Below are 26813 nucleotides of genomic sequence, written 5' to 3' on the forward strand. Positions count from 1 at the left end.
AAATTACATTTCAGGACCAGAGGTAAAAATGAACAGGATAAAGGCGAAGAACTTGCCTTGCCAATTTCACCAAAACCACTTGCTACACCACACTTGAACAAAGATTTAGATCGGGATCGGGTACATCGGTGGCTTTTGAGTGAAGAGAATAACTTTGATTGCTCTAGAGTTTGTGACCCGGTTAAGTTGGGGTCGATGGGGAAGGACTATCGGGCTGCGCGTGTGAGCACGGATTGGTACGCTGTTGAAGGTGAGTTTGGATTTTTCTTTTTTTCTTGCGGATTTGGTGTGATGATACTGATTGCTAACATTTTATATAGATTTGTACAGACATTGCGCCGATCCTGTGCATGATAACAGGCCTGCTGCGGAAGAGGAAGAGGAAGAAAGTGATGCTCACACTAACGTATGCCGAATGGCTTGATAGACATAGCCTTTCTTTTGTACGCAATTGTGTTGGGCTGCGACGATGGAGGTTTGTAGGTAAATTATGACTTTTTCCATCTATATGTAGGACAGAGATGATGGAATAAAATACTTTGTTAAACTAGACTTACAACATGACTCGAACAGGAAAAGGGATGAAAAACTACATTATGAGACTGCCACAGCTCAATGTGAAGTTGAACCCATCTCAGAGAAGATAATCCAACAGAAATATTCCATGAGATGCAGGGGAATTTATACCCTTTCCGTAAACACGACGTTGGGAAGTTCAGAGACTTGTGTTGAGTCGTTCCAAGCGTGCGGTAATCGCATCAATAACAGCAGACCTAGGAAATGATTAGACACGGATTCAGCCATACACGTGAAGAGAAAACTTACTCTCGTTCAACCATTCTCATAGCATCCGCAACCTTGGCACGTTGCAGGCGTTGCGGGACCTTGGGGTGAGCTCCACCTGGAGAGCTTGGACTTCCAGGCTCGGCAGGAGATGGCGACTTGGCAGCAATAGTCTTGGTTTGGACAATGAGGTCCTGAGCAAGGCGTTTGACCTAGATAAAAATGTGAGCTAGTGTGACCGGAAAGAACATGTGAGCAAAACTTACAGTTTCCAAGCGTGGGACCAGATTTTGATCATCATCCTGGTCTTCAGTCTGACTAGGCTGCAAGGAACCAGATAAAGCTTTGACCTCGGTAACCCAGGCCTTCTCCCTTTCACTCAGGGGACGGCCCCCAGAGTTCAAAACCTTCTTGCGCAATGCTTCATATCGGCGCTGCAATTCATCCTGTTTGTCCTTGGCGGATTGCAATCTCTTGTCGAGGGCTTCACCAGTTCGGACGCCCTCTGTGCGGTGTCCATCTTCGCCAATCTCGCTCGTCACACCCTTGACCCGCTCTGCAACATCCGAAATTTGCTTCAATTGATCCTGCATCTCACCTTGTAGGCGTTCGCATCGGCGGAAAAGATCCGAGGCAGCCCTCTCGAGGGCATTTGTATGGGCGGATAGAACACGGTGAGCAGTAGCCACAAGGTCCAATGTTGCAGGAGACAGGCGTACTTGCTCCTTGAGTGTATGGCGCTGGCGGTGCGGGACGTGCTTTTCAACGAACGAATCCAGCGGGCAATCAGAATAGAAAATGGCGGGAACTTGATATGGAGCGCGGCGAGGGGTCATAGCTGCGGAGCTTGCCGTTGGTGCCTTCTTCTCATAAAGCCGGCTTTCAAATGCCGCGGCGATGGCATCTTCTGGCGAATCCATTACTGCCGCATATGGGTTCGATGGAAGCGAAGTGAGAAGCAGGTAGCCAAGATCAAAGTCATAAAAGACAAGAGACGCGGCGAGGTGTTCATTTTTCGAAGTGATGTCGGCTTCTGAGACTTGCAAGATCTTTTCTCTCTGGCAGATATTTCCATCGCAAAGAACCTGCAGACGGAAAGCAGAACCTGCAGAATCTTCCGCCTGTAATTCGGCTTCCAGTCTCTGCGTCCATGCGGTCAAAGATAGAGAAACTACATTGGTTGCAGTCGTGACAAAAAAGGAGTACCGAGAGTGAATATCCTTTGTAAAAGTGGGCCATGTAGTCGCTTCTCCCGTCTTAACAGTATCCAGGGATTCGACCAGGACAAGATCAGATGGCTCTGAAAGAGGTGTACGGAAGGCGTTCTTTTGGGCCTTGGGCAGCCACTGACCCTCGACACCATCAAGCTCCAGACATACGTGGACTCGGCCATTTCCACTAGACAGAGAGATAACAGTGGCCGAGAGCTTATCCTGTTCACTAATGTCAACTGCCAGTTCTTCCTCTTCGCCCATCATGAGATCATCAACATTCAGTCTAGCAGCAATGACAAGAAGATCACAAAGGTCTAGGTCGTCCAGCTCATCACCTGTATCGAATCGGAAAGGCCCTTGCAATCTGGGAATAGCACTGGGATTGGCGGGGCGAGTGAAAATTTCCGCGCCTTGGAGGGTTTCAGCTCCAGCAGGCAGACCTAAAGGCTCTTGGTCATCGATCTCGCTGAGCCAATCGTACTGTTGTCGACAAGCAGTCAATTCCTCGTCGAATTCCTCCGGATTTTGCTCCAGTGCAGCTAACTTCGGAACAATCGCGGAAGAGAGGGAAGGGATGGTCGTTGAAGGAGCCTGCCACTTGGAAGGCAGAAGAGGACACAGCGCATAGAGATCGCCGGGTCTCATGGCCACCCACAGAGTCATAGGTGCCCATGCATCCTCTTTTTCTTCTCCGCTGCCCGCGAAACAGGCCGAGGCGACCTCCATGTCAATGAGATCAGCTGAAAATCCTTTGTTCTTACCGAATCCGGAAGGCGCAAAGTCTTGATCAGACGAGGTTCCATCGACAAGCTTTTTCAAATCGATTGCTAGAGTTGGTTGGTCAAAGGACCAGTGATTATTGCGGTCCAATTCCCACACGCGCACAGCGGCGTCAGCGGTGATGGTTACAATGCAACCGCTGAGGTTGCTGTGCAAACCTAAGGGATGCCATAGCGCGGACACGACCGGCGCCTCGGGAATAACATGGGTCGTCGGGCCTAACTGGTATGTTTTCAGTCGAAGGGGTGTAGAGTCGGAGGACGATAGGTGCGAAGAGTCGGGGAGGACAGAGATGTGAACGGTATGTTCAGTGATAATTGCAAGGAAGGCTCCGTTTGGGGAGGGAATGATTTGCTTGATCAATCCATATACAGGGACTGCCAAAACCTGCGCAAATGTTAGTCGCGATTGATCACAACATAATTATAGAGTCACCGAAAGCTGTCGGAGCCAAAACGTACCCTGTAGGATGGTAGCTTTGCATCCGTGGCATTTCCGACCTCAGCAGATCCCTTCTTCTGCTTGGTTTGTTGTTGCCATTGATCTTTGAGGCGCGCAAGGTTTGACCACCGGATCTCATTATCAACTACAGCGAACACCTCATTTCCTCTTCTAGCAATTGTCCGGTTAGGTCCGTTGCTAGAGGGTTTCGATGATTTCGATGTCTTGTTGATGTCCTCCGCTGGGCTCTGAGAGGACTTGCTGGTCAAGAAGCTTGCACCAGGCGAGGGCCGGCACAGCCAGGCTGGCGCATAGCTGTTGACCTTTGGCATCGGAAATAGATTTGGAAGGAACGATATGGCCTGTAATGCCCAAGGCGGTTAGAACATTACAGGTCGTAAAAATGCGAAGAAGTTGAAGGCGGCGAGGGGCGTAGGCAGATGAAAGAGTTGTTGATGCGGAGAGGAATTCTTGCCGCGCCAAGATCTTCTGAGAGCTCCGAGCTTCTTTGCTCCGACCTCCCGTCAACCTTTCTCCTCCTCTTCTCTACTCAGTTTTCATTACATTTTCGCGATGAGTTTGCTATCTATCAACACAGTGGACCGCCTGGATAGGCCGAGTGCCTACTATGTTAGTAAGGTTGGTTATTACCCTTCCAAGGTTGCGCTCTACCAAGCATCCAGAACAGCTCGAGTCGCTAAACGACATACAGAACAAGCGTCGCAGATTTAATGACCGCGACGAGGAGAAGCCCGAGGATCCCGACGACAAGTTGAAGAATGCGACTACTCTCTACGTGGGAAACCTGTATGCATGCATCCTACAATCTTGAAGCATCGGCCGCCATTGACCAATGACCAATTTCAGTTCCTTCTATACCACCGAGGAACAGATCCATGAGCTCTTTTCCAAGTGAGTATGCGCACCTTGTCGATTACGATCCAGATCTAATTTTGACTTCTAGGTGCGGTGAAATCAAGCGCCTAGTGATGGGCCTGGACCGATTCAACAAGACACCCTGCGGATTCTGCTTCGTCGAATACTATACACACCAGGATGCGCTGGACTGCTTGAAATATATCGGTGGAACCAAGCTGGATGAGCGAATCATTCGCGCAGACCTCGACCCTGGATTTGAGGAAGGACGGCAATTCGGGTACGTGGTCTTCAAGATGCGGTTTATGGATTGGTAATGGCTGACTCTTTTGGTAGACGAGGCAAGTCAGGTGGACAAGTGCGCGACGAATACCGCGAGGAATACGATCCGGGCCGTGGTGGATATGGCCGCGCCTATGACGAGCAGCGCCAGCGCGAGGAAGATGAATACGGCGCCGGGAGGTAGGTCAGGGCATAATGAAACAGTACTGGCACAACCAAGCAATGGCGTTATCCCACTTGAGGTGAATCAATTAGCAAAAACAGGAAATGTCTATTCACCAAAATACCCTATTTACAATTGTCTCTTGATCTACTGTCTCATCTATTGTCCCAACTTCTTTCGTTTCAGCACAGCCGACTGCACCTGGCGCAGCCACCATGCATGGATTCTCGCGTCGCCAGTCAACTCCGGGTGGAAGCTGGTGCCGAACACATTGCCCTGTCGCACTGCAACAATATCGCCGACTTCCTCATCCGGGTTGATGTCTCGGCTCTCTGTTGCGTTACGAGCTGCAGGGCCCAACAATGTGGCGAGTACCTCGACGTGGTCGGCTGTCGCTGCTTCCGCCACCGAGTCGCGTGCCTGCCGAGATGGTGCCACGACAGTCTCGTCGAGCCGAGTCTCATCTTCCTGGATGCCCTCACGGTGCGGCAGAATCTTTTCGACAATCGGTGCCCGAATGAAGACAGCCGGGAACGGCGCGGCGTCCTCTCCCAAGAATGGCAGGTCCAATGGTCCTTGGAAGCTTTCTGTCTGTCGCCCAAAGTGATTCCGGTTCACTCTTACATCGAGGCCACCGATCAGATCCTGTCCACCCCTCTTTGTCCTGTTGGCCGACTCGGCGAGCAGAATGAGGCCGGCACAGGTACCCCACGTTGGTTTGCGATCCACCCTGTATACCGAACGCATTAGATCCGATTGGCGTAAATTAGCTGAGGGTACCTACTTCACAAAGTCTCTTAATGGCTCCAGAAGATTTGATCTTGCTGCGACTAAAGACATGGTGGTGCTTTCACCCCCGGGCAAGACCAGTCCATCGCATGTTGACAGCTCTTGTGGCGTTCGTACTTCGATGAACTGCCATTCTGAAGGAGGAGCTTGGTCGGCGGCTTTCTTCAGTAGCTGTATATGTTCGTAGAATGCGCCTTGCAAGGCAAGGACTCCAACGGTAATTGTCATTGTATGTGAATTGGCAAGTTCCAGATTGCTTTGCTGGAATGCGATGACTCTTGAGGGCACGTGATTTTGACTTTCCGACGGGAAATTTATCTCCACGTGACGTATCAAGATTCACTGCCACAATAGTAAACTATTCTGCCAGACAAATACATTGTGATTGTTTTAACTATTATGGACGCGTAAATGGAACCAATGGAGATGAAGTAGACTCGGAAGCTGCATACATTCAGTACTAGCTTATTGAACGGTTTTTATTGGCCAATTGTATTGTTGACAATGTAATAGGAAAGTGGTGTATGTACGTGCCCTTGAAGGAAGAAGAAATGCGTTTCCTCTACGCCAAAGTTTTGCTCTTTTGCACTGACTGAAGCACCACTCCTTCCTTCCATACCTGCCTTACACATCCCACATTCCCAGACCCGTCCTCTACGCCTTCACAGTCCCTTCGTTGCTATCACCGCCTGCCGATTACAGACCCCTTATCAGCACGTGCGACGATAAGATCGATAAGGATGTGGCGCGGGGTTCCCTCGACGGTCGAGGGACACATGCGGCCTCAGGATTATGATCGTCTCTTGCAGATGGCCTATCCGGCAGCTGTGAGTGTTCAACAGCTTGCTGGTTGCATGGAAACCTCCTAACTAACTCAACAGACCAAAATGGTAACAAACAACATTCGACAGGAGGACGTCTCTAAGCCTCTCAATTCGGACAAGGTCGACAGCTCTCTCACATCCCAGCCAACTTTGGTGCGATGGTACATTGACACTCGGCGCTGGGATGACATGGCCCTCAACCTTCCTTTACTCCAGACTCTCTCTAGAGCCGACCAAAACTCCATCATGAAGTACCACCACTTGTCGGATAAGCGCATGTCCCTGGCGTCTCAGCTACTGAAGTACTTCTTTGTCCACCAGGCCACTGGCAAATCCTGGAATGAGATCATTATCCGCCGTACTCCCGTTCCGGAGAACCGTCCATACTACGACTCAAGCGTGGATTTCAATGTCAGTCATCAGGCATCTCTGACGCTCCTTGCAGGGACCCGTGCCCCAGAGAGCAATGCCCAGACTAGCTCCTATCCGCCCCGGGTTGGAATTGATGTTGCCTGCGTTGATGAACCTAATCGTCGTCGTTCTGACCGACCTCCCAAGACCCTTGCAGCTCTGGCGTCTTTTGTGGATATCTTCACCGAGGTTCTCTCCCCTCATGAATTGGAAACCATCAAGAACCCTCGTGCAACTCTTGAACTAGCTCGTCAGCGCGGTATCAATGCAAGCGACGCAAAGAATGACACCGAGGAAAGCCTGGCTCTCTACGGTATGCGCCTCTTCTATTCGGTCTGGGCTCTGAAGGAGGCATACTTGAAGATGACCGGAGACGGCCTTCTAGCCACTTGGGTACGTGAGCTACAGTTCTCAAACGTCATCGCCCCAGAGCCTGTGTCCAAGCGTGGTGTTACCGAATACCCCCTGTGCGAGCCCAATCCCGTTGATCAGTCTACCTTCATTGCTCCATCCGTCCAGAACTGGGGTGCGCCATACACGGATATCCACATTACGCTAAAGGGTAACCCCGTTAACCATGTGCGCGTTCAACTCTCCGCCTTCGAGTCGGACTTTATCGTGGCCACTGCCGCCGCTGGGTCCAACATCGGTACCGTTTCCAAACAAGTTCAGAATGACGGCGATCACCACTTGCCAGGATACTATGAGCTATCCGATCAAAATGGGCCAAAGGATATGCGAATTGCGCCCTCTGCAGTTCGAAAAGTCGGCGAGCGGGATCCCTGGCGCGTGCAGTCTGCAATCAGGGACCCCTGGCTCCCCATGCAAGAAGTAGACATTGACCTCGACATTCGCCCCTGTGCCGAGGGCCGCTGTGTTCACTTCCAAAACCCACAATCAATCTTTGCGTACGCTACCACACAAATATTTGTTTCCTCTGGTAAAGACCAATAACTAATATTTTAGTACTAGCCACAAGCCCACCCCATCGGTGGATTCAACGGGTTCTCCGGATCTCAACTACTGCTGAGATATGACTGGTTCTAATCTTATGCATCTCCAGCATCTTGCATATTTGATATCTGAGCGGTTTTTCAGCGTAATGATTCCCCTATGCATACACGCATCTTCTGTCGGAATTACATGGCCATGCTGGTTGGCAACTTTGTATCAATAAATCACCACGGCAGAAATCTCATCTCTTTATTTCGGTTTTATACTCACTATTACGCGTTAAGTAGTACCAGAAAGGTGATGGCAATGGTAAATCCTAGCACACTTACCGTTCGTGCGTCTTGCTATAATGGAATTGATCAAGATATTAGATGGCGATGGATCAAATGCTAGCTCTGGTTTCTATCCAAACCGATCCTGTGGTATTATTCGACTATAAAGAGACAACTACAGCGAAAACAGACGTCACATCCTCCCATGCATCCTTTATGCTCCACATCCTGAATTCTCCAAAGGTTTGACTGTCTCGGCGCAGTGTAGAACAGAATTGTTTTCCTCTCGTGACAAGGTATTGCGTCGGACAGGAATTAAGATTGTCGTCTTTCATGCAGAAATTACGCTCTGGGACATGGTGTATCTATGACTCTCTTTTGGGGATTGAAAATTATATCCACCATTAATTAATATTTCCGCCAGCCCCGTAGTTGGTTTAATTCGTATTTATGCCTTCTTGCTGCGCTGTCACAGGTAAGAATTAACTGTCATCGTTAAGGCTACGGTCAGATAGTGGCCTTGACGCATGCTGTAGTTCCAATAAACGGGTCCGTTATTTGGCTCTAAAATGCCATCTGACCATGATAGGCTGCTATATTAATGGACGCTGGGTGAATCAGATGTCGATGAGATAATTCCGATCAGCAACACAATTTACCCCATTTGGCCAGCGCAGAAACGGGGCGTTTGCGGGATTTCCACAGCCCGCTCAGGGGAGATCTACGCGGTGATGAATTAACTGTATGTTTTGATCATATTTGGAGTAATGCTCTGATCGTCAAGCAGAATAACGAATCACAAACTCGGTTCGACCCCCGAGCTTATTTGTCCGAATATGGGCCGATGATTCCGGACTTTATATACTTGGCTAGTCTTGGAGCTCGGAGGCCACAGCCTCTCTCGGGTCCTCGCCAAGAATGCCATGATTAATGTTAGTCATTGAATGAGGCTTTTTTTTGTTGGATGATTATGGGGCACGTATGATGTAGACGATCGTAGAATTGAATATTTCGTGTTAAATATGAGGAACTATCCTCTTTGATTGTGGTATTGAAGTATAAAAGTGTAGGATGGAGAGAACGACATGCATCATATTCTATTCTTCTAGAATAACCCCTTGACCAATCAAACAATCGCCGAACAGCATAATCCTACTCTAATCCGGCCGTTCCTGAAGAATGACGATCTCCACTACCCCAACTATCCTTCGCCAAGGTTCATCCACTTTTCCCGTTTCTATTGTACTCCATACGCTCTGGAGCACACTACGACATGCTGGGGTCTCAGCCAAGGCAAAACAGTATGGTCAAGAGCTGCCAAGAAAACTATATACCATGACGCCTAGAATTCGGCTCGGAACTGTAGAATTCGACTCAGACGTCAGGTCCGATCTATATAAAGGGTCGTCCACGCCGGTGTTCATGCTCATACATTGCCATAATCCACAGCCCTGTTTGACCTGATAACAAAAGCATAGCTTTCACAATGGGCTTCCATCTCAATACATTCCTTGTATCAGCCTTGGCTGCCACAAGTTATGCCTCTCCTTTGATCCAGGCCCGAGCATCCAACACGTCCTATACCAACTCCAACGGCCTGAAGTTTAACCAATTCAACGCTTCTCTACCCAATGTCACTCTCTTAGCAACTGGTACTTATCACCCACCCCTTATCATACGAAGAAGTATCCATCCTAACACAAATAAAGGCGGCACCATCGCCGGCACTAGCGACGATAAAACCGCAACAGCAGGCTACAAATCTGGCGCATTATCAATCACCAAGCTCCTCAGCGGAATCCCAGAAATCAACGATATCGCCAACGTCGCCGCCGTCCAAGCCACAAACGTCAATAGCGGCGATGTCTCCTCATCCCTCCTGCTAAACCTCACCCACACCCTCCAAACAACCGTCTGCGACGACCCCACCATGTCCGGCGCAGTAATCACCCACGGCACAGACACACTCGAGGAATCTGCATTCTTCATCGACGCAACAGTAAACTGCGGCAAGCCAATTGTCTTCGTGGGCTCGATGCGGCCTTCCACCGCCATTTCCGCGGACGGGCCCATGAACCTCCTGCAGGGGGTGACTGTTGCCGCGGATGAGGATGCTAAGGAGCGTGGTGCGCTTGTTGTGCTGAATGACCGGATTGTCTCTGCATTCTTTGCTACCAAGACTAATGCCAATACCGTTGATACGTTCAAGGCGTATGAGCAGGGTAGTCTGGGGACTATTGTTTCCAATACGCCTTACTTCTATTATCCTGCTGTGCAGCCGAAGGCGAAGCATACTGTTGATGTTACTGATGTGGACTCTATTCCTCGGGTTGATATTCTCTATGCTTATGAGGATATGCATGCCGATTCGCTATACAGTGCTGTTAAGAATGGCGCGAAGGGTATTGTTGTTGCTGGTGAAGGCGCTGGTGGTATTTCCACAGACTTTGCTGATGCTATCAGTGATGTCGTTGCTAAGCACGGCATTCCTGTTGTTTTGAGCCACCGTACTGTTAACGGTGAGGTTCCCACCGCTGATATCACTGGCGACAGCAGCAAGATTGCTAGTGGCTTGTTTAACCCCCAGCAGTCGCGCATCTTGGTCGGGTTGTTGTTGGCTGAGGGCAAGAAAGTCCAGGAGATCCGGGAGGTGTTTGGGAAGGCTACTGTTGCTTGAATACCTTTTTGGGGGCTTCAAAATAGCAAAACATATACACAGAATTATTAGATGTCTAGAATGGACAAATAAAAATTAGAAGGTTATAATAGATGAATCAATGAGTTTGTATTCTCGGTACTCAAGGCGTATGCAGACATCACTCTTGTAGGGATCATGGTAAAGCACAAGAAGCTAAAGCAAAATGTAATTCAGTCTAGTGTGCCAGGTCATGTCATGCGTTGTTCCTAAAGATATATACATTCCGAGGTGCAAAAAGGAGAAGGGAACCAGGACCGAAAAGATGCAAAAAGGACATCGGCGTAATGTCTAATGTAATACCAATCCCCTGGGGCAGAGGTAAAAGGAGATAAGTTCAACGTCTAAGGTTTCCCAAATTCGAGTTCTTATGGCATGAACTAGAGAGTATGTACCGAAGAATTGAATGGGAATATACTGCATTAAGAGCGGAGGACGAGTTGCTCTTCTGGTGGATTCAATCGGGGCGGGTGATTAGGTATGTTCCTTGCTGTCATGGGCTTCGTTCGAAATTTCCATTATCGGGTGGACAGCCGGTGAATATCGAGGCGGCGGAGAGCCCTGTGGCGCAACTTGGATGCGCTTAGATCTCAATAGCGCTGGAAACACCGTTGGCGTGGGCAACATCAACCTTTTCCTTCTGGGCATGGGACAATTCAATAAGGGTGTTGAGCATCGAGTCCCGAGTTGAAGTTGTCAGTTTATCCACATCGGCCGATGTCAAATTCGTGGTCAGAATAGGAGGCAAGACTATTCGCAAATGATTAATTAGGTTCACTTTTATGAGACTCAAACAACAAACAAACCTTTGATCTTGATAGTTCCAGCATTGAATCGCCACGCACGAGGCGACAGAATATGGGAGTAGTTCTCCGCCACAATGGGAACGATTGGCACACCAGCCTTCACAGCCAAATGGAAAGCACCCTTCTTGAAGGGTAGAAGGGTAGGCTCATCAGAGTAACTCCGGGTACCCTCGGCAAAGATAAAAACACTCTGGCGGTGATTGCGCATTTCATCCGCGGCACCATCAAAGGCCTTGAGGGCGGTCTCGCGGTTGGCACGGTCAATGAAGACAGTGCGAGAGAGGGCCATGAACCAGCCCAGGAAGGGAATGTTCCGCAAAGACTTCTTAGCAGTCACGCTACAGTAGGGTGGGAAGATACAGCCCAGCATCAACACATCCAGCTCGGTCTGGTGGTTACCAAGGAAGACAGCCGGACGGGTGTTCAGGTACTCCTCGCCCTCGATGACCTCAAACTTGACACCGGTGGTGAAGCGCATCAACCACTTGAAGCTGCGCCCCGTGGCCCATTGTGAGATACGACCATATCCAACTAGCCGTAGGCAGATTGAGACGATCACGCCGTACGCGGCAGCCACGAGGAGGGAGCCATAGGATGCGAGACACCGAGCGGCAAAGGCGGCGCGGGGTACTTTCTGACCAAGGGCGAAGAGGGAGGCTGTTACTACCACAAAGGAGCTAACGCCTGACACAATGTAGGAGCCGAACGACATGGTGACGGTTTGTTGAGAAGATGCTGGGGAGAGATATGGTCAGAGCGGAGACTATAACCGGGGGGAAGGGAACATACTTCCGGAAAGAGAATTGGCACCCCAGCCCAGGTGTTGAATCCGAGAAAAAGGAGGAACAAAGAAGAAAGAGATACAGCTTCAAATGCCCTGAGCCATGACTGTGGGGAAGAGCAAGTCGGCGTTGAATCGTTTTTTTGCCCCGAGGCCGACTCACCGCCTGGTGCAGATGACGGGGTCACGCTGGCCGGAAGTATGCAGCTACAATATATTAAGCTTAGAGCAATATGTCACATTTAAATCATGAGAACAGCGCATGGAAGGATAATGAATTATGCAAGCACCCATCATCTCATCCGTGCCAGAGAAAATTGTTCAACTAATGTACAGAACACCATCATGCGTGATGCCAGATATCTAAACCTGGAAAAGAAAACTCCACAGTGAATGCTGTGCAAAGAGGCCTTCAAACGCCGAGTTCATAAGAGAGCGTTCCCATGCGGGAACAAAACAGAAAGACCTGGGGCATCACAGGCCTACGCTATGTCCTCATCCTCCATCTCGTCTTCATCCAAGGATTCCATCGCGTCCTTGATGTATTGTGCAGCCTGTAAGGAGTGAGTGTCAGCAAGGAATTCAACAGCCAGAAGGCATTCTGTGCTTGAACGTACCTTTGGATCCAAGTTCAAGGCCGCTGTGAAATGCTTGATAGCATTGGCCTTGTCATGGAGCACTTTGTACAGCTTTCCCAGCAGGTAATGCACATTTGCTTCATCCGGCGCCATATCCTTGAGAATCTTCAATTCTGCCATAGCGAATTTGAATTCGTGCAGCTTCATTAGCACGCGCGCCTTGCGGAACCGGGCCAAAACTGATTGTGGAGCCAACGAGGAGGCTCTGCCGTAGTGGACCAGGGCTTCCTGAGGGTTGTTCATTTTCTCCAAAACCAGACCAATGCAGCAAATTAGTACCGCGTTAGTGGGGTTGATGCTAGCTGCGTTGCGGAAGTGCTGCTCAGCAAAATCAAGTTTGCCCATCTTATCGTACACCGTCCCCAGTCCGTACCAAGCGTTGTAGTGTCGATTGTCGGCATTGATGCCGTTGCGGTAGGCCTCCAATGCCTTGTCATATTCCTCGTTGGCGACATACTCATGTCCTTGCAGAGTGAAGGCATATGCGAAGCCAGGGTCAATCATTGTTGCGCGCTTGAAGCACTTCAGTGCTTGATCGTGATCTCGTTGGTGGGAAAAAGAGTTGCCAATGGCACACCATGCCTGAGGTGATAGCCGATCAGCTTCGAGCAATTTATGTGCCAAGTAGGCCAGTTCAACATCGTTTTTCAGATGCCATAAGACAGTTGAGTAGATTTCCATGTCTTCTTGGCGAGAGGGCGCCAACGTTTGAACCCTGTGGAAATATTTCGCAGCTTCTGTATACCCCGCTTGCTCAAAATGGGCCCGTCCAAGCTGAGCAAGAACCCATGAGGTCTCACGCTGACCTTGAGAGAGAGTATTGAAATGGCTGATAGCCTCTCCGGACTTGTAACGACTCAATGCGAAATGTCCACAGGCAAGTTTATTGAACAGCCCCAGAAGCCAGTTCAGAGCCTCGAGCTCTTTTGTTTTCTCGGCGTTTTTGGGCAACGGAGGTACCGGAGGATGTGGTGGCATTGGTCCAGTACGATGGTCCTTGCTATCATTGTCGGGTGCTTCCATGGGCTTTCGATTACCACTCACGACGCGGCCGACTGTGGGCGCAGTTCCGATGCGTCCTCTTGACTGTGCCCTTAATTTTTTCATTTCACGGCCGTCTTTGCCGGTAAGCGTACTGTTTAGTGTACTGTTAGAAAGTTTGCTTGTGGTAGGCTTGATTTGATTGAATAGGCGAACGCTTCGGCGCTGAGGAGCACCTGGTTCAATCGGTTGTGATGGAGGAGGGGGGTGGGCAACTTGCCCAGAGACTGTGCGCTTGCGGTCACCAAACCTGGGCGCAGGAAGAGGATCTCTTTCCATTGGGACAGTTGAGTGGGCCTCTGGGTCTGTTCTTGTTTTGTTTCTGGGCCTGATACCTGTTGGGCGCATTCGAGGTGGAGCTTGCCCAGTTTGATCTAGGCTCATGGTTTGCGTTGGACGTGTCTTGCGGGCCGGAGCCATGGGTGCATCCCATGTGGATTCCGGATCCGTGACACCATTCGCGATGCGGAACTCTTCAGAGCCACTGCTCTGTGCCCCTGGGGTCTCCATGCCATCTTGGAATACTTGCTGTGCCACAGTGACGGAGCTGCCATTCAGCTTTTCCCAGAGAGCGGAGCTTCCAAATGTGGCATCGGCCTCGCCTCGGGATGCAGGGACCATAAAAGGATCGGATGCGGGGTGAATAGGGGGTTGCATAGGGAGAGCTTCTGCGACGGGGATGTTGTCTGATACTGCGGGTGTTTGATCCGGCGATGAGGATATTATTGCGAGAAGTTCTGGGCTAAGTTGATAGATATTGGGGACTCGGATGTTGACACCTGAAATCATGTGAGAGAGAATTCCATCCAATATCAGAGATCAATACATACCCGTTTCACAAAGTCCTAGGAACGCGTCCCACATGAATGGGTTCAGCTTAAGTGCCTCCACGTAACAGTCAACTGCTTTGTTCAAATCTTTATGAGCGTGCCAAAGCTTTCCCTGTAAGCAAAACACGGCTGCGGCATCCGGAAGATGTTGTCGCTGTGTTTCGCTGTGCTTGTCTGTAATTTCATTAGCACTTCAGTTCGATCCCAGGCACAAGTTTGCGAACGCTTACTCCAGTGATTCTTGGTGGCCCATAGATGCTTGCTGCGATCTAAAGCTGTAATGCCGTCCAAGTATTTCTCCAGATCCAAGCAAGTTTGCGCGAAAACATACGCGCAGCCAGCATGTAGGCCTAGAGAGCCTGAAGGCTGACTGCAATCAAATGCAGCCTTCACTTCGCCATTGTGTAGGTGACAGAGCGCAAGTAGATATTGCGCCTCGTAGGATCGCGGTTCAAAGGCATGGAGACGGCCGGCGAGAAATAGCGCGTTGCGAATTAGGTTATTATCGAGTTGGTAGTAAATGAGGTGCCGTAACTGGCTGGCGACATGTCCCGTGGACAAGGCCATGGTGAGGGGTCGGGCAGCACGTTATGCGACAGCGCGCGAGGTTTGGTTCGTGGGAGAATAGGTCGAAATTCAAAGTAATGATGCGATTGTGAAATTTCGGGGGAGCTGGCCCATCAACCTCCGGCGCCTTCCTTGGAGATGCCCTCTTGAGACGCGGGGAGGAAACAACGACGCGATCGAGTGAGTTCTGGAGTGAGTTCTGGAAGCGCGAGCGAACGGTCCATCAACGCTAGCAAGACATGGGACAGCGAAAAGTCCAATGTCAGCGAACTGCTCTGAATGCAGGTGTGGTTCACTGGCTCGGGACGACGGGCGTGGAGTGAGGAATGTCAACCAGAGCCGGAAATGGTAGGAAGACGAACGAGGATGATAGGAAGCAACGAAGTGAGATCCCTCTGGTTAAACCAGCTAAATACGCCTCAAAGCAGGGACATGTCAGCTCTGAAGGCAGAGTATTGTGAAGCTTCAGTTCTTCCTTGTTATTTTGGTCTCGAGAGGCCTTTGTCGTTTTTGCCGGGCGGTGACGGCGGTGAGGGTCGTGGAGGGCAACAATCGTCCGATGTACTGCAGCTGTCATGCGTGTCCCCTCCGTTCCCGTTCAGCCTCTTTCTCCGATTTTGAGCCATCTTGAAGCCTCTAGCTTGCCTAGCTCTTAATCAGGGGCGTCAGGGAACTTAGAAGACCTCCATCATTATCAACCTGCGGAGAAACCGGTGATTGTATTCAATCATGGCCCAGGTATGTACCAAACGACGGTTCCTTGCTGCTGCAGACTCCCTATTAGCATGTTCTCTGCATAAAAACATTCTAACTCTATCACAGAAAGCCGCCAAAACCCTAGCGACCCGCAATGGTGCTATCCTCAACCGCACTCACCTGATCTCGGCGGCATTGCACCTGCTCTTCCTTGTGCTGCACTTTATGTTCCAGCGGCCTCGCTCCTTAAAGCCATACTTCTTCTTGGCTATTCCAACTCTTGCCATTGAATATTATCTGGACCGCGTGGGCCGGCCGCGCTACAATGAGGATGGCTCCTTGCGCTCCGCTGGCGAGGATCTCAATGCCACCGGTCTGACGGAGTACATGTGGGATGTACTTTACTGGACACAGGGGTGCATTTTTGCTGCCTGTCTGTTCAATGACCGGGCTTGGTGGTTGTGGGTGGTGATTCCTTTGTACTCTGTCTACGCTGCCTATACCACCATCATGGGTGTGAAGAAGGGATTCGCCGGAATGGGTGGTGGCGGTGAAGAAGCCCAGGGTGATGCTCCCAAGAGTAAGACGCAATTGAAGAAGGAAAAGAGGGGCTCTTCTATGAAGTATAGGTGATTTGGTGGGACCTGAGTGGGCAAAATATGTAACAATAAGCTCGATATATATTGTGCGTTCCAGATTGGGATTCAGCACCATTTTACCCAAAATGACATATTGGAGTATTTCTATGACCTAACGCCGATCTAGTACATGATTCTAAGTTTGCCATGGGAAACAGATATATGCTCGATCATATTGAGAAGATCAAAAAAGCCCATTCAGTTATTATGTACTAACATATACCACTTCAAACCCCCTCGTATTTGAGTCAGAAAGTGATTACAGAAAACACAAGACAATAGGAAAGAGCCCGAAATCAAAAGAAACTGTGCATGAAGGTCATGAGCATTTAGCCGTCGTGACAAACTATATGGGGAATAATGCGTCGGAAGCCGCGCATAGCATGCCTAAGGCATGGCGTTCAATTTCGGAGCAAGCTGTTCGAGTCCGAAAGAAGGAAATAGAGAAAAGAAAAATACATGATGCATGCCGTGATAGGAGTAGAGTGATTTGAACAAAGTTCACTCCTTCACAGTTCGTCCTTGACTGAAGATGCAGCACTCCTGACACTGCTCGTCGCATCTTCTACGTGTGACGCAGCGGTCTCAGCTGCCTCGGACGCAACGCTGCTAGCGCTGGCAGCAAGGTCAGCCAGCTGAGACTTGGCGCTTTCAACAGCACCAGCGAGACGGAGGGTGGCACTCTCAACTGCGTTCGGCTCTTCACCGTAGATAGCAGCGCTGGCTTTGGATTGAATGTCCTCAATGGCACCCTTAGCGATATCGATGTAATCAGATTCCTTGCCATAGACAGCGCTGCTTACGTGGGCAGATGCTGTCGAGTAAGCGTCGGCCGCAGCATCTGTGGCCTGTTCAAAGGAGCCTTTGGGAGTTCCGTAGATCCCGACACTGGCAGCGTCAACAGCAGCGTGGAGTTGATCATTGGCATGCTGCATGATATCCTCCACACTCAGCACATCGGAGATAGCCGCAGCAGCGGCCGAGGATGCAGTCTCATAAGTCTCACTGATGTAGCCAGAAGCAGAGGAGACAGCGGCGGTTGGGTAAGGTGTCTCGTATGCGGCTTGAAGCTTGCTCAGCACACTCTCAGTGAATGATGGCTGCTTGCCCACGATCAACTCAGAGATAATTTCGTGCACCGCCTCAAAGTGGGCACGCTGGTCTTTCACCACTTGTTGCAGATACGGTGTTGGTGCGCCATAAATCTGCTCGCTGACCTTGGAAACCAGGTTCTCCCAATTTTCGGATGCTTGGCTGGAAAGAGATTCCACAGGCCCTGGGGTGGTTCCGTAGATAGCCGAACTAGCTGAGGCGGATGCCAACGAGAGAGAAGAAGAAGCTGCGGAGAGGGCGGCATTGTATCTTGATGAGGCATCATCAATGATACTCTTCGCTTTACCATCATCAGCCGAAGAGATGACCGAGCTGGCTGAGGCAACAACAGCGACAAGGCTGGCGGAAGCCAACGAAGAGGCCTGCTCGTATTGAGATCCGGCTTCCTCGACGAGTCCCTTGAAGCTTCCGGGAGCTGGGGTGGGCGTCGGAGAACCATAAACTGCATCAGATGCCGTTGATACAAAGGCAGAATAGTGATCGTGAGCCAAACCGACTGCCTCGTAATAGCGGCGCTGCGCATCGAGCACAAAGGGCTGGAAGCCGGAGTCACTAGTTGGCGACGCTGTTTGCCGCACCTGAGCTAGTTGCTCAGATGCCAGACTGAGTCCCTGGTCCAATCGCGACGAGGCGATTGATGATATTTGAGCTAGCGGTCCTGCGGAGGAGGGCGTGGGAGTAGCTCGAACAGCGCGAAGCTTCGACTCTAACTCTTCAGTGGCATACTTGACCGACCCAGAGTAAGCCGCTTCAATAGAGGCAAGGAGCTGGGAATGAGCGGGAGCGCTAGACTGCGCCATCTGGCCAAGAACTTGAGACTTTGCGATTTCATAGAGGATCTTGGCTTGAACCGTAGAATCAGCATATGCTGAGCTGGCCTCGCCTACCAAAGATTGAATGACCGGTGTTGGGGTACCATAGATGACCGACGAGGCACTGAAGTTCAGAAACTTGATTAGCGAGTATTCAATTGAGGGTGTAATTTTAAAAGCATAATAGATAGTCTACACTACTTACGCCGCTACAGCCTCAGCGTATTTTTTAGAGGCAGCGCTGGAAACCTTCTCTCCAGGACTTAAGGGAGTTCCATAAAGAACCTCAGATGCGGCGGACCATGCATGAGAATACTGGTCACTGGCGAATGACGCAGCCTGATCGCCAACTCCAGGAGTCACGGAAGCACCGTAGATAGCCTCGCTGACAGCCTTGCTTGCCTCGGCGTAAGTGTCGCCAGCTTTGTTCGCCAGGCTATGCAAGGCATCTGAGTCCTCATCATCGAGGATGGGCTCTTGGTAAGAGCCGACATCAGCAGCAGCAACACCAAAGGCTGGTCTCACAGAAGGCTGTTCATCCACAATGGCGTCAGCCAGAACGGACTCAGCATTACCATCAAAACCGTCCTCTTCGGCAACGACAGCGGGAGACGATTCGGCCTCCGGGGCTTCATCGATGTCCTCAGAAGCATCATCCGGGCTTGACGTGGCTTCTTCGTTCACGTCTTCCCTCTGAGTAGCAGAGTCAGAGACCGCTTCAGATGTCTCGTCGTGATCCGAATCGACAGATATGTCTTCTGATTCTTCAGGTTCTTCTTGAGACTTGGGTCTCGGAGGCGGGGATTCGTTTCGAGTGTCAAAGTTGTCACTGACTTCACGAGCGGCGATCTTCCAGAGCCCAACATCCTTAAGTCTGACAAGTTCCTTTGCGGCTTGTTCGGCTACTTGCATGCCGCTGTCCAAGATATCACTTGCCACGGTTCTGGCCTCTGAAACTGACTTGTGGTGTACGCCGACATCCCGGATCTCGTTGCGCCAATCCTCGAGTTGGACTTTCAGAGCATGGTACTTAGCCCAATCCTTGTAGGTGACACCATCCATCCACGCCCAGCGCATGCCGATCTCTTGCAATCCTAGGTCACGGATGCTGTCGAGGACAGCCAGAGTTGAGTCAACGGCCGCACCCACTCGGCGAACAAGTTCTTCATCGAAAGATGTGAACCATTCTCTTAGTGCATGGGCACGATCTCTCACGGAAATGGCGGAAGTTCTGATTTCCCTGACGAGCTGATCTCCAGTCGACTCTTCAACCTCTGGAGCATCCTCATCTGGCATCGATTCCGCCAGGGCATTGATTCGTTTTTTGACCGAAGAAAGCTGCTCAGCTGATACCGATTGAAGTGCAGTAGAAAGGCTCTGACCGTAACTGTTGGCGCTGCTCGCAACGAGGGCAGACACGATTTCCTCAATACGCTCCTCGAGGTCCTCAATACCTTTATCAGCTGCAAGAGCAAACTTGGCCTGCCATCTCTCAAGGTCGGACTCGATCTTGACACGGTCTTGCTGCGCTTGCTCTGTTGCAGAGAGAGTGGGCTGGACAGGAGCTTCGGTCGTAGACGTGGAGGTCACAGTACTCGTGGTGTGAACTGGCTCCTCGGTTTGAGTAGTCTTAGAATAGACAGGCTGCAGGGATGAAGTGCTTAAGATGATAGTTAGCAAAACCGCGGACTTCAGAGGTGATGAAAGAACTCAACGTACCTATCAGCTTCCTCAACAACAGCGCGAAGGCGCTTGCCTTCCCTGTAGCTAGCCAAACGCTGGCCGATCTTGACTAATTGTGGCTCTACCTGCTCAGAGTAAAGACCTGTGACGTGAGGCCACAACGAGCTGTTCGCAAAGTAGACTGCGGATGACCAGGTATAGCGCGCGCCGGGCATAACATGGGTGGTCAAAATTCCCTGGCTCGTGGCATAAGTCTTGCCAATGAAAGGCTGTGAGCGGGTATAAAAAGGCACTAGGTGGTCCCAGTAGACAGTCATCGCGGCGGAGTTGGCCTTTTGGTAATACGGGGAGACAACAGTCACACTCTGCTGGACATATGGGTCCACTTTAGCGAGATAGAGCTGATTCGCCTTATCCCGAGCAGATTGCACTCGAGGTGTGACTTGGACTCGCCATTGCTCAGCACCATAAATCTGGGCTTTGTCCAATGCCGGCGCCCCGTATTTCTCATAACCAGATTTGGCAACTTTTGATGCCGGGGTATAAACCCGTTCGTTCAAGACCTTGACATATGGGCGAGCTTGATCAACATAAAGTGCCGCGTACGTATCATAATAGGGTGTGACATAAGGCTCGACGTGCGCTCGAGCGATCAGGTAAGGCTTGCAGACTCGCGGCGATGTTTCTGTAAGTTCTGCGAGGTTGGAAGGGCATTGTAGGAACGGCGTTACAAGTGCATACCAGATGCAAAGTCTAAAAAACCGCAGATATTAGTTGAGTACTTCCCCTAATCGTGGTTTGGTACTCACCTCACAACAAGTCCCACTGTCCATCGCAAGAAGCCCTTTCTGCGCGGCTTATTAACCTCCTGCCGGCCATTTGATTTGACCGTGGTCTCCGCCACTTGTCCATTCTCCATCACTACCATCGTGACTGTGACTGACCCTTTCGAGTTCACGCGATCTCCTTGAGAGATGTGAGGTCGACCACTGTAATTTGCGTGAGGGCTTGCCCTTCCACACACACTGAGATCAAGTCGGCTTAACAACGTATTACGACTGCATCGGAGAGAAGCTCACAGCTCGAATGTGTGGCTTTGGTCGATATTGAAGCTCGAGTCTGAATGAATCAAAGCAAATGAGTATCTGTAGGCGGAATGCTCGCGTCGGTCTTGGCACTAGCTGACTTTCACGGGCCGCGGTCGGATACATACCTAGGCTGGGAAGACTGAGGACCGAAAAAAATAACTGGGTGTTGAACGCAGAGTCTAAGGGGAAGATGTTGACTTGGTCTGAGTCTATCAAGTTATGGAAGTTGAATATGACACAATCAGGAACTGTCTGTCGAATATCAGTGAGGTCATCGGGTGGCACTTGTACTGCAGATACACAGATATGCGACCATTACTGCCTGTCCTGGCGTAAATAACTGTATTTTACTTACAGCCAGCGCACATCGGCTGAGTCAGCACAATGGGATAGGGACCAGGCTGAATTGATTGCTTCGCCACTATCAAGCTCCGATCTCCAGGCTCCTAGGTGGGTTGTTGGTATCAAGTCCAGCATAAATACAGTACTGACCATTCATTTCAGCCCAACCGGATTGCCCCTCCTATGTTTACTCCTCTCACGCCTCCCGCTTTCCTAGGAACATGGTGAACATCTGATCAACACCGTCGACTCGACGCGAAACCTACTATGGAAGCCTCAGACAGTCAATTCCGCGCTACGGGTGCCGGATTCCCCGACGTGATGAATGACCCGGCTTACGATGAAAGGGAAAAGGGATTTGACGATCTGGATACCTGCCGCATTTGCCATGGCGAAGCAACGGACGAGGAGCCGCTTTTCTACCCGTGCAAATGTAGCGGCAGCATAAAGTTCGTTCACCAGATATGTCTGGTTGAGTGGTTATCGCATTCGCAGAAGAAACACTGCGAGCTTTGCAAGACGCCGTTCCGCTTTACCAAACTCTATGACCCGAACATGCCCCAGAGCCTCCCCGCTCCTCTATTCGCGAAGCAAGCGTTGATACAATGTTTCCGGAGTGTGGTTACTTGGCTGCGATTTCTTCTTGTCGCCTTCGTCTGGCTGGGATGGCTGCCGTGGTCAATGCGCGCAATCTGGCGGGCCCTCTTCTGGCTTGCTGATGGCCGCTGGTCTGCGAGCGAAAGTGCTCGAAGCCAAGCTGCGCAAACTGCTCAAGAAGGTCTTGGGCAACTGTTTTCGAACGGTAGCGTGACAAATGCTGCCGTGGTCGACTCGGTCAGCCCGACGGTCTCTAATGCAGCTATCTCGTCTGCAACCGCTGCCCCCACTACGCAATCATCGATTCTCAATTTCGCTGCTGGTGAGCCGCTCATGCTCACTCTCATCAAAAAAGTGATCCCCAACTTGTTCATGCCCGCCTTTACCTCCTCCGTCGGGCAGGGTAACACACCAAACAACTCAACGGCCGGCTCAAGCAAGCCCCGCTACCCATCATGGCTGTCGGACGTAAAATTCCTTAACAACTTGACACCCTATCCTACGATTAATAACATGATCATCGACACATTAGAAGGCCAGCTTATCACTCTGCTTGTGGTCGTTGCCTTTATTCTACTCTTCCTGATCCGTGAATGGGTTGTTCAACAACAACCTATGGCCAATATTGCTGAAGGGGAGCGCGAGGCTGCCCTACAACTGATTGCAAACAATAGGCCGAATGAGGAAGCCGAGATGAGACAGCAAGAGCCGGCTCCCGCTCACCAAGAAGACGATAACGCTGCAGATTTCGGGCCTCATGGCTTGGATGAAGAAGAATTGCCTCGTTTCGCACCTCATTCTCCAGCTCCCTCCTGGAGTGATTCTGATACCGGCCACCCTGATTTTGAGACATTTGATAGGGAGTTACAGCCAATGGAGTTTGACAACTCAGAGGATGAAGGTGAAGATTTTGCCCCCGGTCGTCGCGCCGAGGCTTTCCGAGATATATTGGCTCGTGCTGGTGGGGACCATGAAGAAATGCTACGCATTATCCGCGACGAAACTCAAGGAGATGATTTGGACTGGATTGCAAACGCAGTGACCGCAATCAATCCCAACCAGCAGCCAGCACAAGAAGCCGGGCCTTCTAATCGTCCCGACAACGCCAACGCAACAGAAATTCCAGAGCTTCCAGAATTCGTCAACAGCGGGAATGCGCATGTCGACGGTCATCAACCCGACACCACTACCGGCCAGACCCCGGATAATGCACCGCCAAGTACACGCGATACTGCTCCTGCTTTCAATAGGCAAGCGGATAATCAACCCCCACAGGGACTCACTGAGCGGCTCATTGATTGGTTTTGGGGAGACATTACACCTGCAGATCACGACAGGGAAGAGCCAGTTCCTGAAGACGATGAGCACATTGTTCAGGATCCGGCTTTGGAAGACCCATTCGTACCCTTACCGAACCGGATGGAAGGCGCACTAGCAGGTGCTGGCGCGGCTGGGGATTTGGACGCTGGATTGGATCCTAATGATATGGAAGCAATTGAAGGGGATGATTTCGAAGGAATTATGGACCTTATTGGCATGCAGGGCCCTATCTTTGGACTTTTTCAAAATGGCGTCTTCTGTGCCCTTCTCATTGCCTTCACAGTCGCCATCGGTATCTGGCTTCCTTACTTATGGGGGAAAATAGCCCTCGTCTTGTTGGCCAACCCCCTTGAACTCATCGTCGGTGTTCCTATCACTGCTGTCGAAGTCGTCGCAGATATCGCTCTCGATACCCTTATCGGTGTCGTAGGATATGTCATGTACTGGCTCAGCTTCGCTTTTAGGGTCTTGCTGAGTCCTCTGAGCACTGTCATTCCCATTGGGGAATGGATGCCTCGGGACAAGTCAGTCACCAGTGCATCGCTTTCCCTCATCGATGCAAGCAGCCAGCGTCTGAACAAGGTGCTCAAAGCGTTTTTGGTCTTCCACGAGTCTGATATACCAATGTTCTCGGTGCTTTCCCATCAGGCGCTTAAACTACACCAAGCTCGCCTCATCGCATTGTTCCAAACCATCTTTGCCACCGTGAAGTTCATTTTGCATGACTTCCCACTCCGCGTTGTGACTTTCGGGATCCCGGGTGCATTGTCCTTCGATATCGATCTTTCTTATTTCAATGGATTCCTTCAACAGGCACAGCAGCAGTTCAGCAGTTTTATCAGATCCCCTCTGTTCTCCATGCCAGGGAAGAGGTTGATGAATGCAAGTGCGGCAAAAGCAGCCTCTGCGACAGTGCCGGTTGATTATGACTTGGCCGTCTGGGACTCCAAGGATCGTGTCATTGCTATCTTGATGGGGTACCTGCTTGCCTCCTTGATCGGGCTTCTCTATCTCCGTATCACCGGGCTGATGGCTGGTGCCAATCGCGGACAACGGATTGAGGGTCTGCTTGCCGAGGTGCTGATCCAAGCTGGGGGAGTCATGAAAGTGATCCTCATCATTGGCATCGAGATGATTGTTTTCCCCTTGTATTGTGGTAGTCTCCTTGATCTTGCTCTGCTCCCCCTCTTCTCCAATGCTACGGTGAGCTCTCGGATTGCTTTCACGGCTGCGTCTCCGCTCACATCCCTCTTCGTCCACTGGTTCGTTGGCACTTGCTACATGTTCCATTTCGCCCTGTTTGTGTCTATGTGCCGAAAGATTCTGAGGAGCGGTGTTCTTTGTAAGTTTGAAACTCCCAATTTGTCGGTTCTGGATTGAAATGCTAACTGCTTGACTATAGACTTCATCCGTGACCCCGATGATCCGACCTTCCACCCAATCCGCGATGTTCTCGAGCGCAGTATCGCTACTCAGCTTCGTAAGATTGGATTTAGTGCTCTTGTCTATGGTGCCTTGGTCATCGTTTGTCTTGGCGGCGTTGTCTGGGGACTGCACTTTGCACTCGACGGCGTGCTCCCAATCCATTGGTCGGCTAGTGCTCCTATGCTCGAATTCCCAGTCGACCTGTTATTCTACAACTTCGTGTTACCAATGGCGATTCAATCATTCAAGCCCTCAGATGGGTTACATGATTTGTATGACTGGTGGTTCCACAAGTGTGCCCACTTCCTGCGTCTCAGCAACTTTTTCTTCCCTGAGCGACACCTAGAGGAAGAGGGCTATCATGTTCGGCAGACTTGGTGGGGCCTTCTCTCCGGAAGCAAGGGGGACTGGGAACACCCTGTTATCGGCGATGAGCAACAGGCTGCTGCAGAACGGGAAAACCGTGACGTTTACTTCCTGCGCGATGGTCGATATGTGCGTGCCCCTGCTTCCGATCAGGTCCGCATCCCGAAAGGCACCCGCGTTTTCCTGGAAGTCACCGAGGATAATGAGCGCGTTGATAGGAAAGTTGATCCTGCTGATGGGCTACATGGTCGATCCAGCACCATGTTCACCAAAGTCTACATCCCTCCTTCTTTCCGAACTCGGATCGCTGCCTTCATCGTGCTCATCTGGCTGTTTGCCGCCACCACTGGAGTAGGCATCACCATTATCCCGTTGATCATTGGTCGGAAGATTATCACGTCGTACTCTTCCAGTCCAGTTCCGGTGAACGATGTTTACGCTTTTTCCAGTGGTCTCTGCGTGGTCGGTGCGTTTGCCTACCTAGCCTATCACACCCGCACTGCATTCCAGCTTGTGCGAGACCATACGACAGCATATCTCCGTTCTCCTCGCCAAGCAGGCCAGAATAGCTTGGACCTCGTGATGCATGTTGTTCAACTTCTTTACCTCGCTACAGTTGCTGTTGTCTTGCTCCCGTCGCTCTTTGCCCTTCTGACTGAATTGTACATCCTCATCCCAGCACACACCCTTTTCGGTGATGGACAGTCGCATGTTGTTCATGTTGTTCAAGATTGGGCACTTGGGGTGCTGTACGTCCAGATGGCCATCAAATTGACTGTATGGCAGCCACAATCTTGGGCAGCTGCCGCTCTCAATGGAATTTTCCAAAATGGTTGGCTAAAGCCCAATGTCAAGCTTGCCACCCGGGCTCTGGTTCTGCCGATTATCATCCTTACAACTGCAGCAATCGTCTTTCCCCTGTCTTTCGGGTTCATCGCCCGTTGGACCGTGTTCTACACACACGATGTGCAGCCTAATATCTACCGTTATGCCTACCCCATTACGCTCCTCATTCTACTGTCTGTGTGGGCAATCAATTTGCTGCTGCATAGAGTGGCAATCTGGCGCACTAATATTCGTGATGAAGTCTATCTCATTGGGGAACGGTTGCATAATTTCAGCGAGAAACGTGCGCGAGATGTCGGTGTATCGCGTCGGGTTATGACAGGATGATCGAATGGAGAGGGGTATTATTGTTCAGCCTAGATAGCTTCATGTTTCAGACTACTCCCTTACTTACTCTTACCTTAGTGCATGTACATTTTAAGCCACTCAAATGAAAAGAAGCACTATTTATTCACAGTGGAGCCTTTTTAAGGTATATGGAGGCGTAGCAGTACTTCTAGCAGAAACCCTCATTCCTTTGGTTTTGGCATTGAAAAGGTGGAGAGTAGTAAACAAAACAAGGTGAAGGAAGAGGCCAAGTAAAAAAATATAAAAGAAATATAGGTAGAATGAAACCTTGAATCAAGCTATCTATAGAAATGGGTCTAGACACCCGGTGGCACATTTTATACTTCACTCGTTAGCGTGGAACTCTGATACAATATATGTATATAATACACATTTCATTACCAACATCTCCG

At 50.5% G+C, this 26813-nt stretch overlaps 10 protein-coding genes across 10 annotated transcripts; 5 read left to right on the top strand and 5 right to left on the bottom strand.

The window, feature by feature from the left end:
- Positions 1-715: 715 nt before the first annotated feature.
- Positions 716-3550, bottom strand: PENARI_c009G04995 (uncharacterized protein; the record flags this gene model as incomplete). Its single annotated transcript, XM_022631851.1, has 4 exons — positions 716-773; positions 826-995; positions 1050-3164; positions 3239-3550. 4 exons carry the CDS (start codon positions 3548-3550, stop codon positions 716-718), a joined length of 2655 nt encoding a protein of 884 aa, XP_022488160.1.
- A 241-nt stretch (positions 3551-3791) lies between these two features.
- PENARI_c009G07750 (nuclear cap-binding protein subunit CBC2) lies at positions 3792-4560 on the top strand (the record flags this gene model as incomplete). Its single annotated transcript, XM_022631930.1, has 5 exons — positions 3792-3857; positions 3931-4025; positions 4086-4130; positions 4183-4374; positions 4431-4560. 5 exons carry the CDS (start codon positions 3792-3794, stop codon positions 4558-4560), a joined length of 528 nt encoding a protein of 175 aa, XP_022488343.1.
- A 138-nt stretch (positions 4561-4698) lies between these two features.
- On the bottom strand, positions 4699-5556 carry PENARI_c009G00458 (pyridoxal 5'-phosphate synthase glutaminase subunit PdxT; the record flags this gene model as incomplete). Its single annotated transcript, XM_022631713.1, has 2 exons — positions 4699-5269; positions 5324-5556. 2 exons carry the CDS (start codon positions 5554-5556, stop codon positions 4699-4701), a joined length of 804 nt encoding a protein of 267 aa, XP_022488264.1.
- Positions 5557-6068: 512 nt separating this feature from the next.
- Positions 6069-7593, top strand: PENARI_c009G02142 (4'-phosphopantetheinyl transferase family protein; the record flags this gene model as incomplete). The annotated part of the gene is made up of 3 exons (XM_022631772.1): positions 6069-6155; positions 6210-7471; positions 7536-7593. 3 exons carry the CDS (start codon positions 6069-6071, stop codon positions 7591-7593), a joined length of 1407 nt encoding a protein of 468 aa, XP_022488203.1.
- Positions 7594-9275: 1682 nt separating this feature from the next.
- On the top strand, positions 9276-10466 carry PENARI_c009G03019 (asparaginase ahrA; the record flags this gene model as incomplete). Its single annotated transcript, XM_022631795.1, has 2 exons — positions 9276-9441; positions 9499-10466. The coding sequence occupies 2 exons, from the start codon at positions 9276-9278 to the stop codon at positions 10464-10466; spliced, it is 1134 nt and encodes a 377-aa protein (XP_022488428.1).
- Positions 10467-11067: 601 nt separating this feature from the next.
- On the bottom strand, positions 11068-12002 carry PENARI_c009G06205 (1-acylglycerol-3-phosphate O-acyltransferase SLC1; the record flags this gene model as incomplete). The annotated part of the gene is made up of 2 exons (XM_022631888.1): positions 11068-11234; positions 11291-12002. The coding sequence occupies 2 exons, from the start codon at positions 12000-12002 to the stop codon at positions 11068-11070; spliced, it is 879 nt and encodes a 292-aa protein (XP_022488399.1).
- A 551-nt stretch (positions 12003-12553) lies between these two features.
- On the bottom strand, positions 12554-15147 carry PENARI_c009G03246 (anaphase promoting complex subunit bimA; the record flags this gene model as incomplete). Its single annotated transcript, XM_022631803.1, has 4 exons — positions 12554-12625; positions 12689-14529; positions 14581-14754; positions 14811-15147. 4 exons carry the CDS (start codon positions 15145-15147, stop codon positions 12554-12556), a joined length of 2424 nt encoding a protein of 807 aa, XP_022488431.1.
- A 729-nt stretch (positions 15148-15876) lies between these two features.
- PENARI_c009G08220 (SND2/TMEM208 family protein) lies at positions 15877-16476 on the top strand (the record flags this gene model as incomplete). The annotated part of the gene is made up of 2 exons (XM_022631950.1): positions 15877-15885; positions 15970-16476. 2 exons carry the CDS (start codon positions 15877-15879, stop codon positions 16474-16476), a joined length of 516 nt encoding a protein of 171 aa, XP_022488208.1.
- Positions 16477-16990: 514 nt separating this feature from the next.
- PENARI_c009G09298 (uncharacterized protein) lies at positions 16991-21017 on the bottom strand (the record flags this gene model as incomplete). The annotated part of the gene is made up of 4 exons (XM_022631983.1): positions 16991-18530; positions 18612-20066; positions 20126-20842; positions 20899-21017. The coding sequence occupies 4 exons, from the start codon at positions 21015-21017 to the stop codon at positions 16991-16993; spliced, it is 3831 nt and encodes a 1276-aa protein (XP_022488167.1).
- Positions 21018-21786: 769 nt separating this feature from the next.
- PENARI_c009G10223 (E3 ubiquitin-protein ligase SSM4) lies at positions 21787-26400 on the top strand (the record flags this gene model as incomplete). Its single annotated transcript, XM_022632009.1, has 2 exons — positions 21787-24778; positions 24839-26400. 2 exons carry the CDS (start codon positions 21787-21789, stop codon positions 26398-26400), a joined length of 4554 nt encoding a protein of 1517 aa, XP_022488255.1.
- Positions 26401-26813: the final 413 nt, after the last annotated feature.

This window comes from Penicillium arizonense, assembly GCF_001773325.1.
Source record: "Penicillium arizonense strain CBS 141311 chromosome Unknown PENARI_contig009, whole genome shotgun sequence".
NCBI classification, from domain to species: Eukaryota; Fungi; Ascomycota; class Eurotiomycetes; order Eurotiales; family Aspergillaceae; genus Penicillium; species Penicillium arizonense.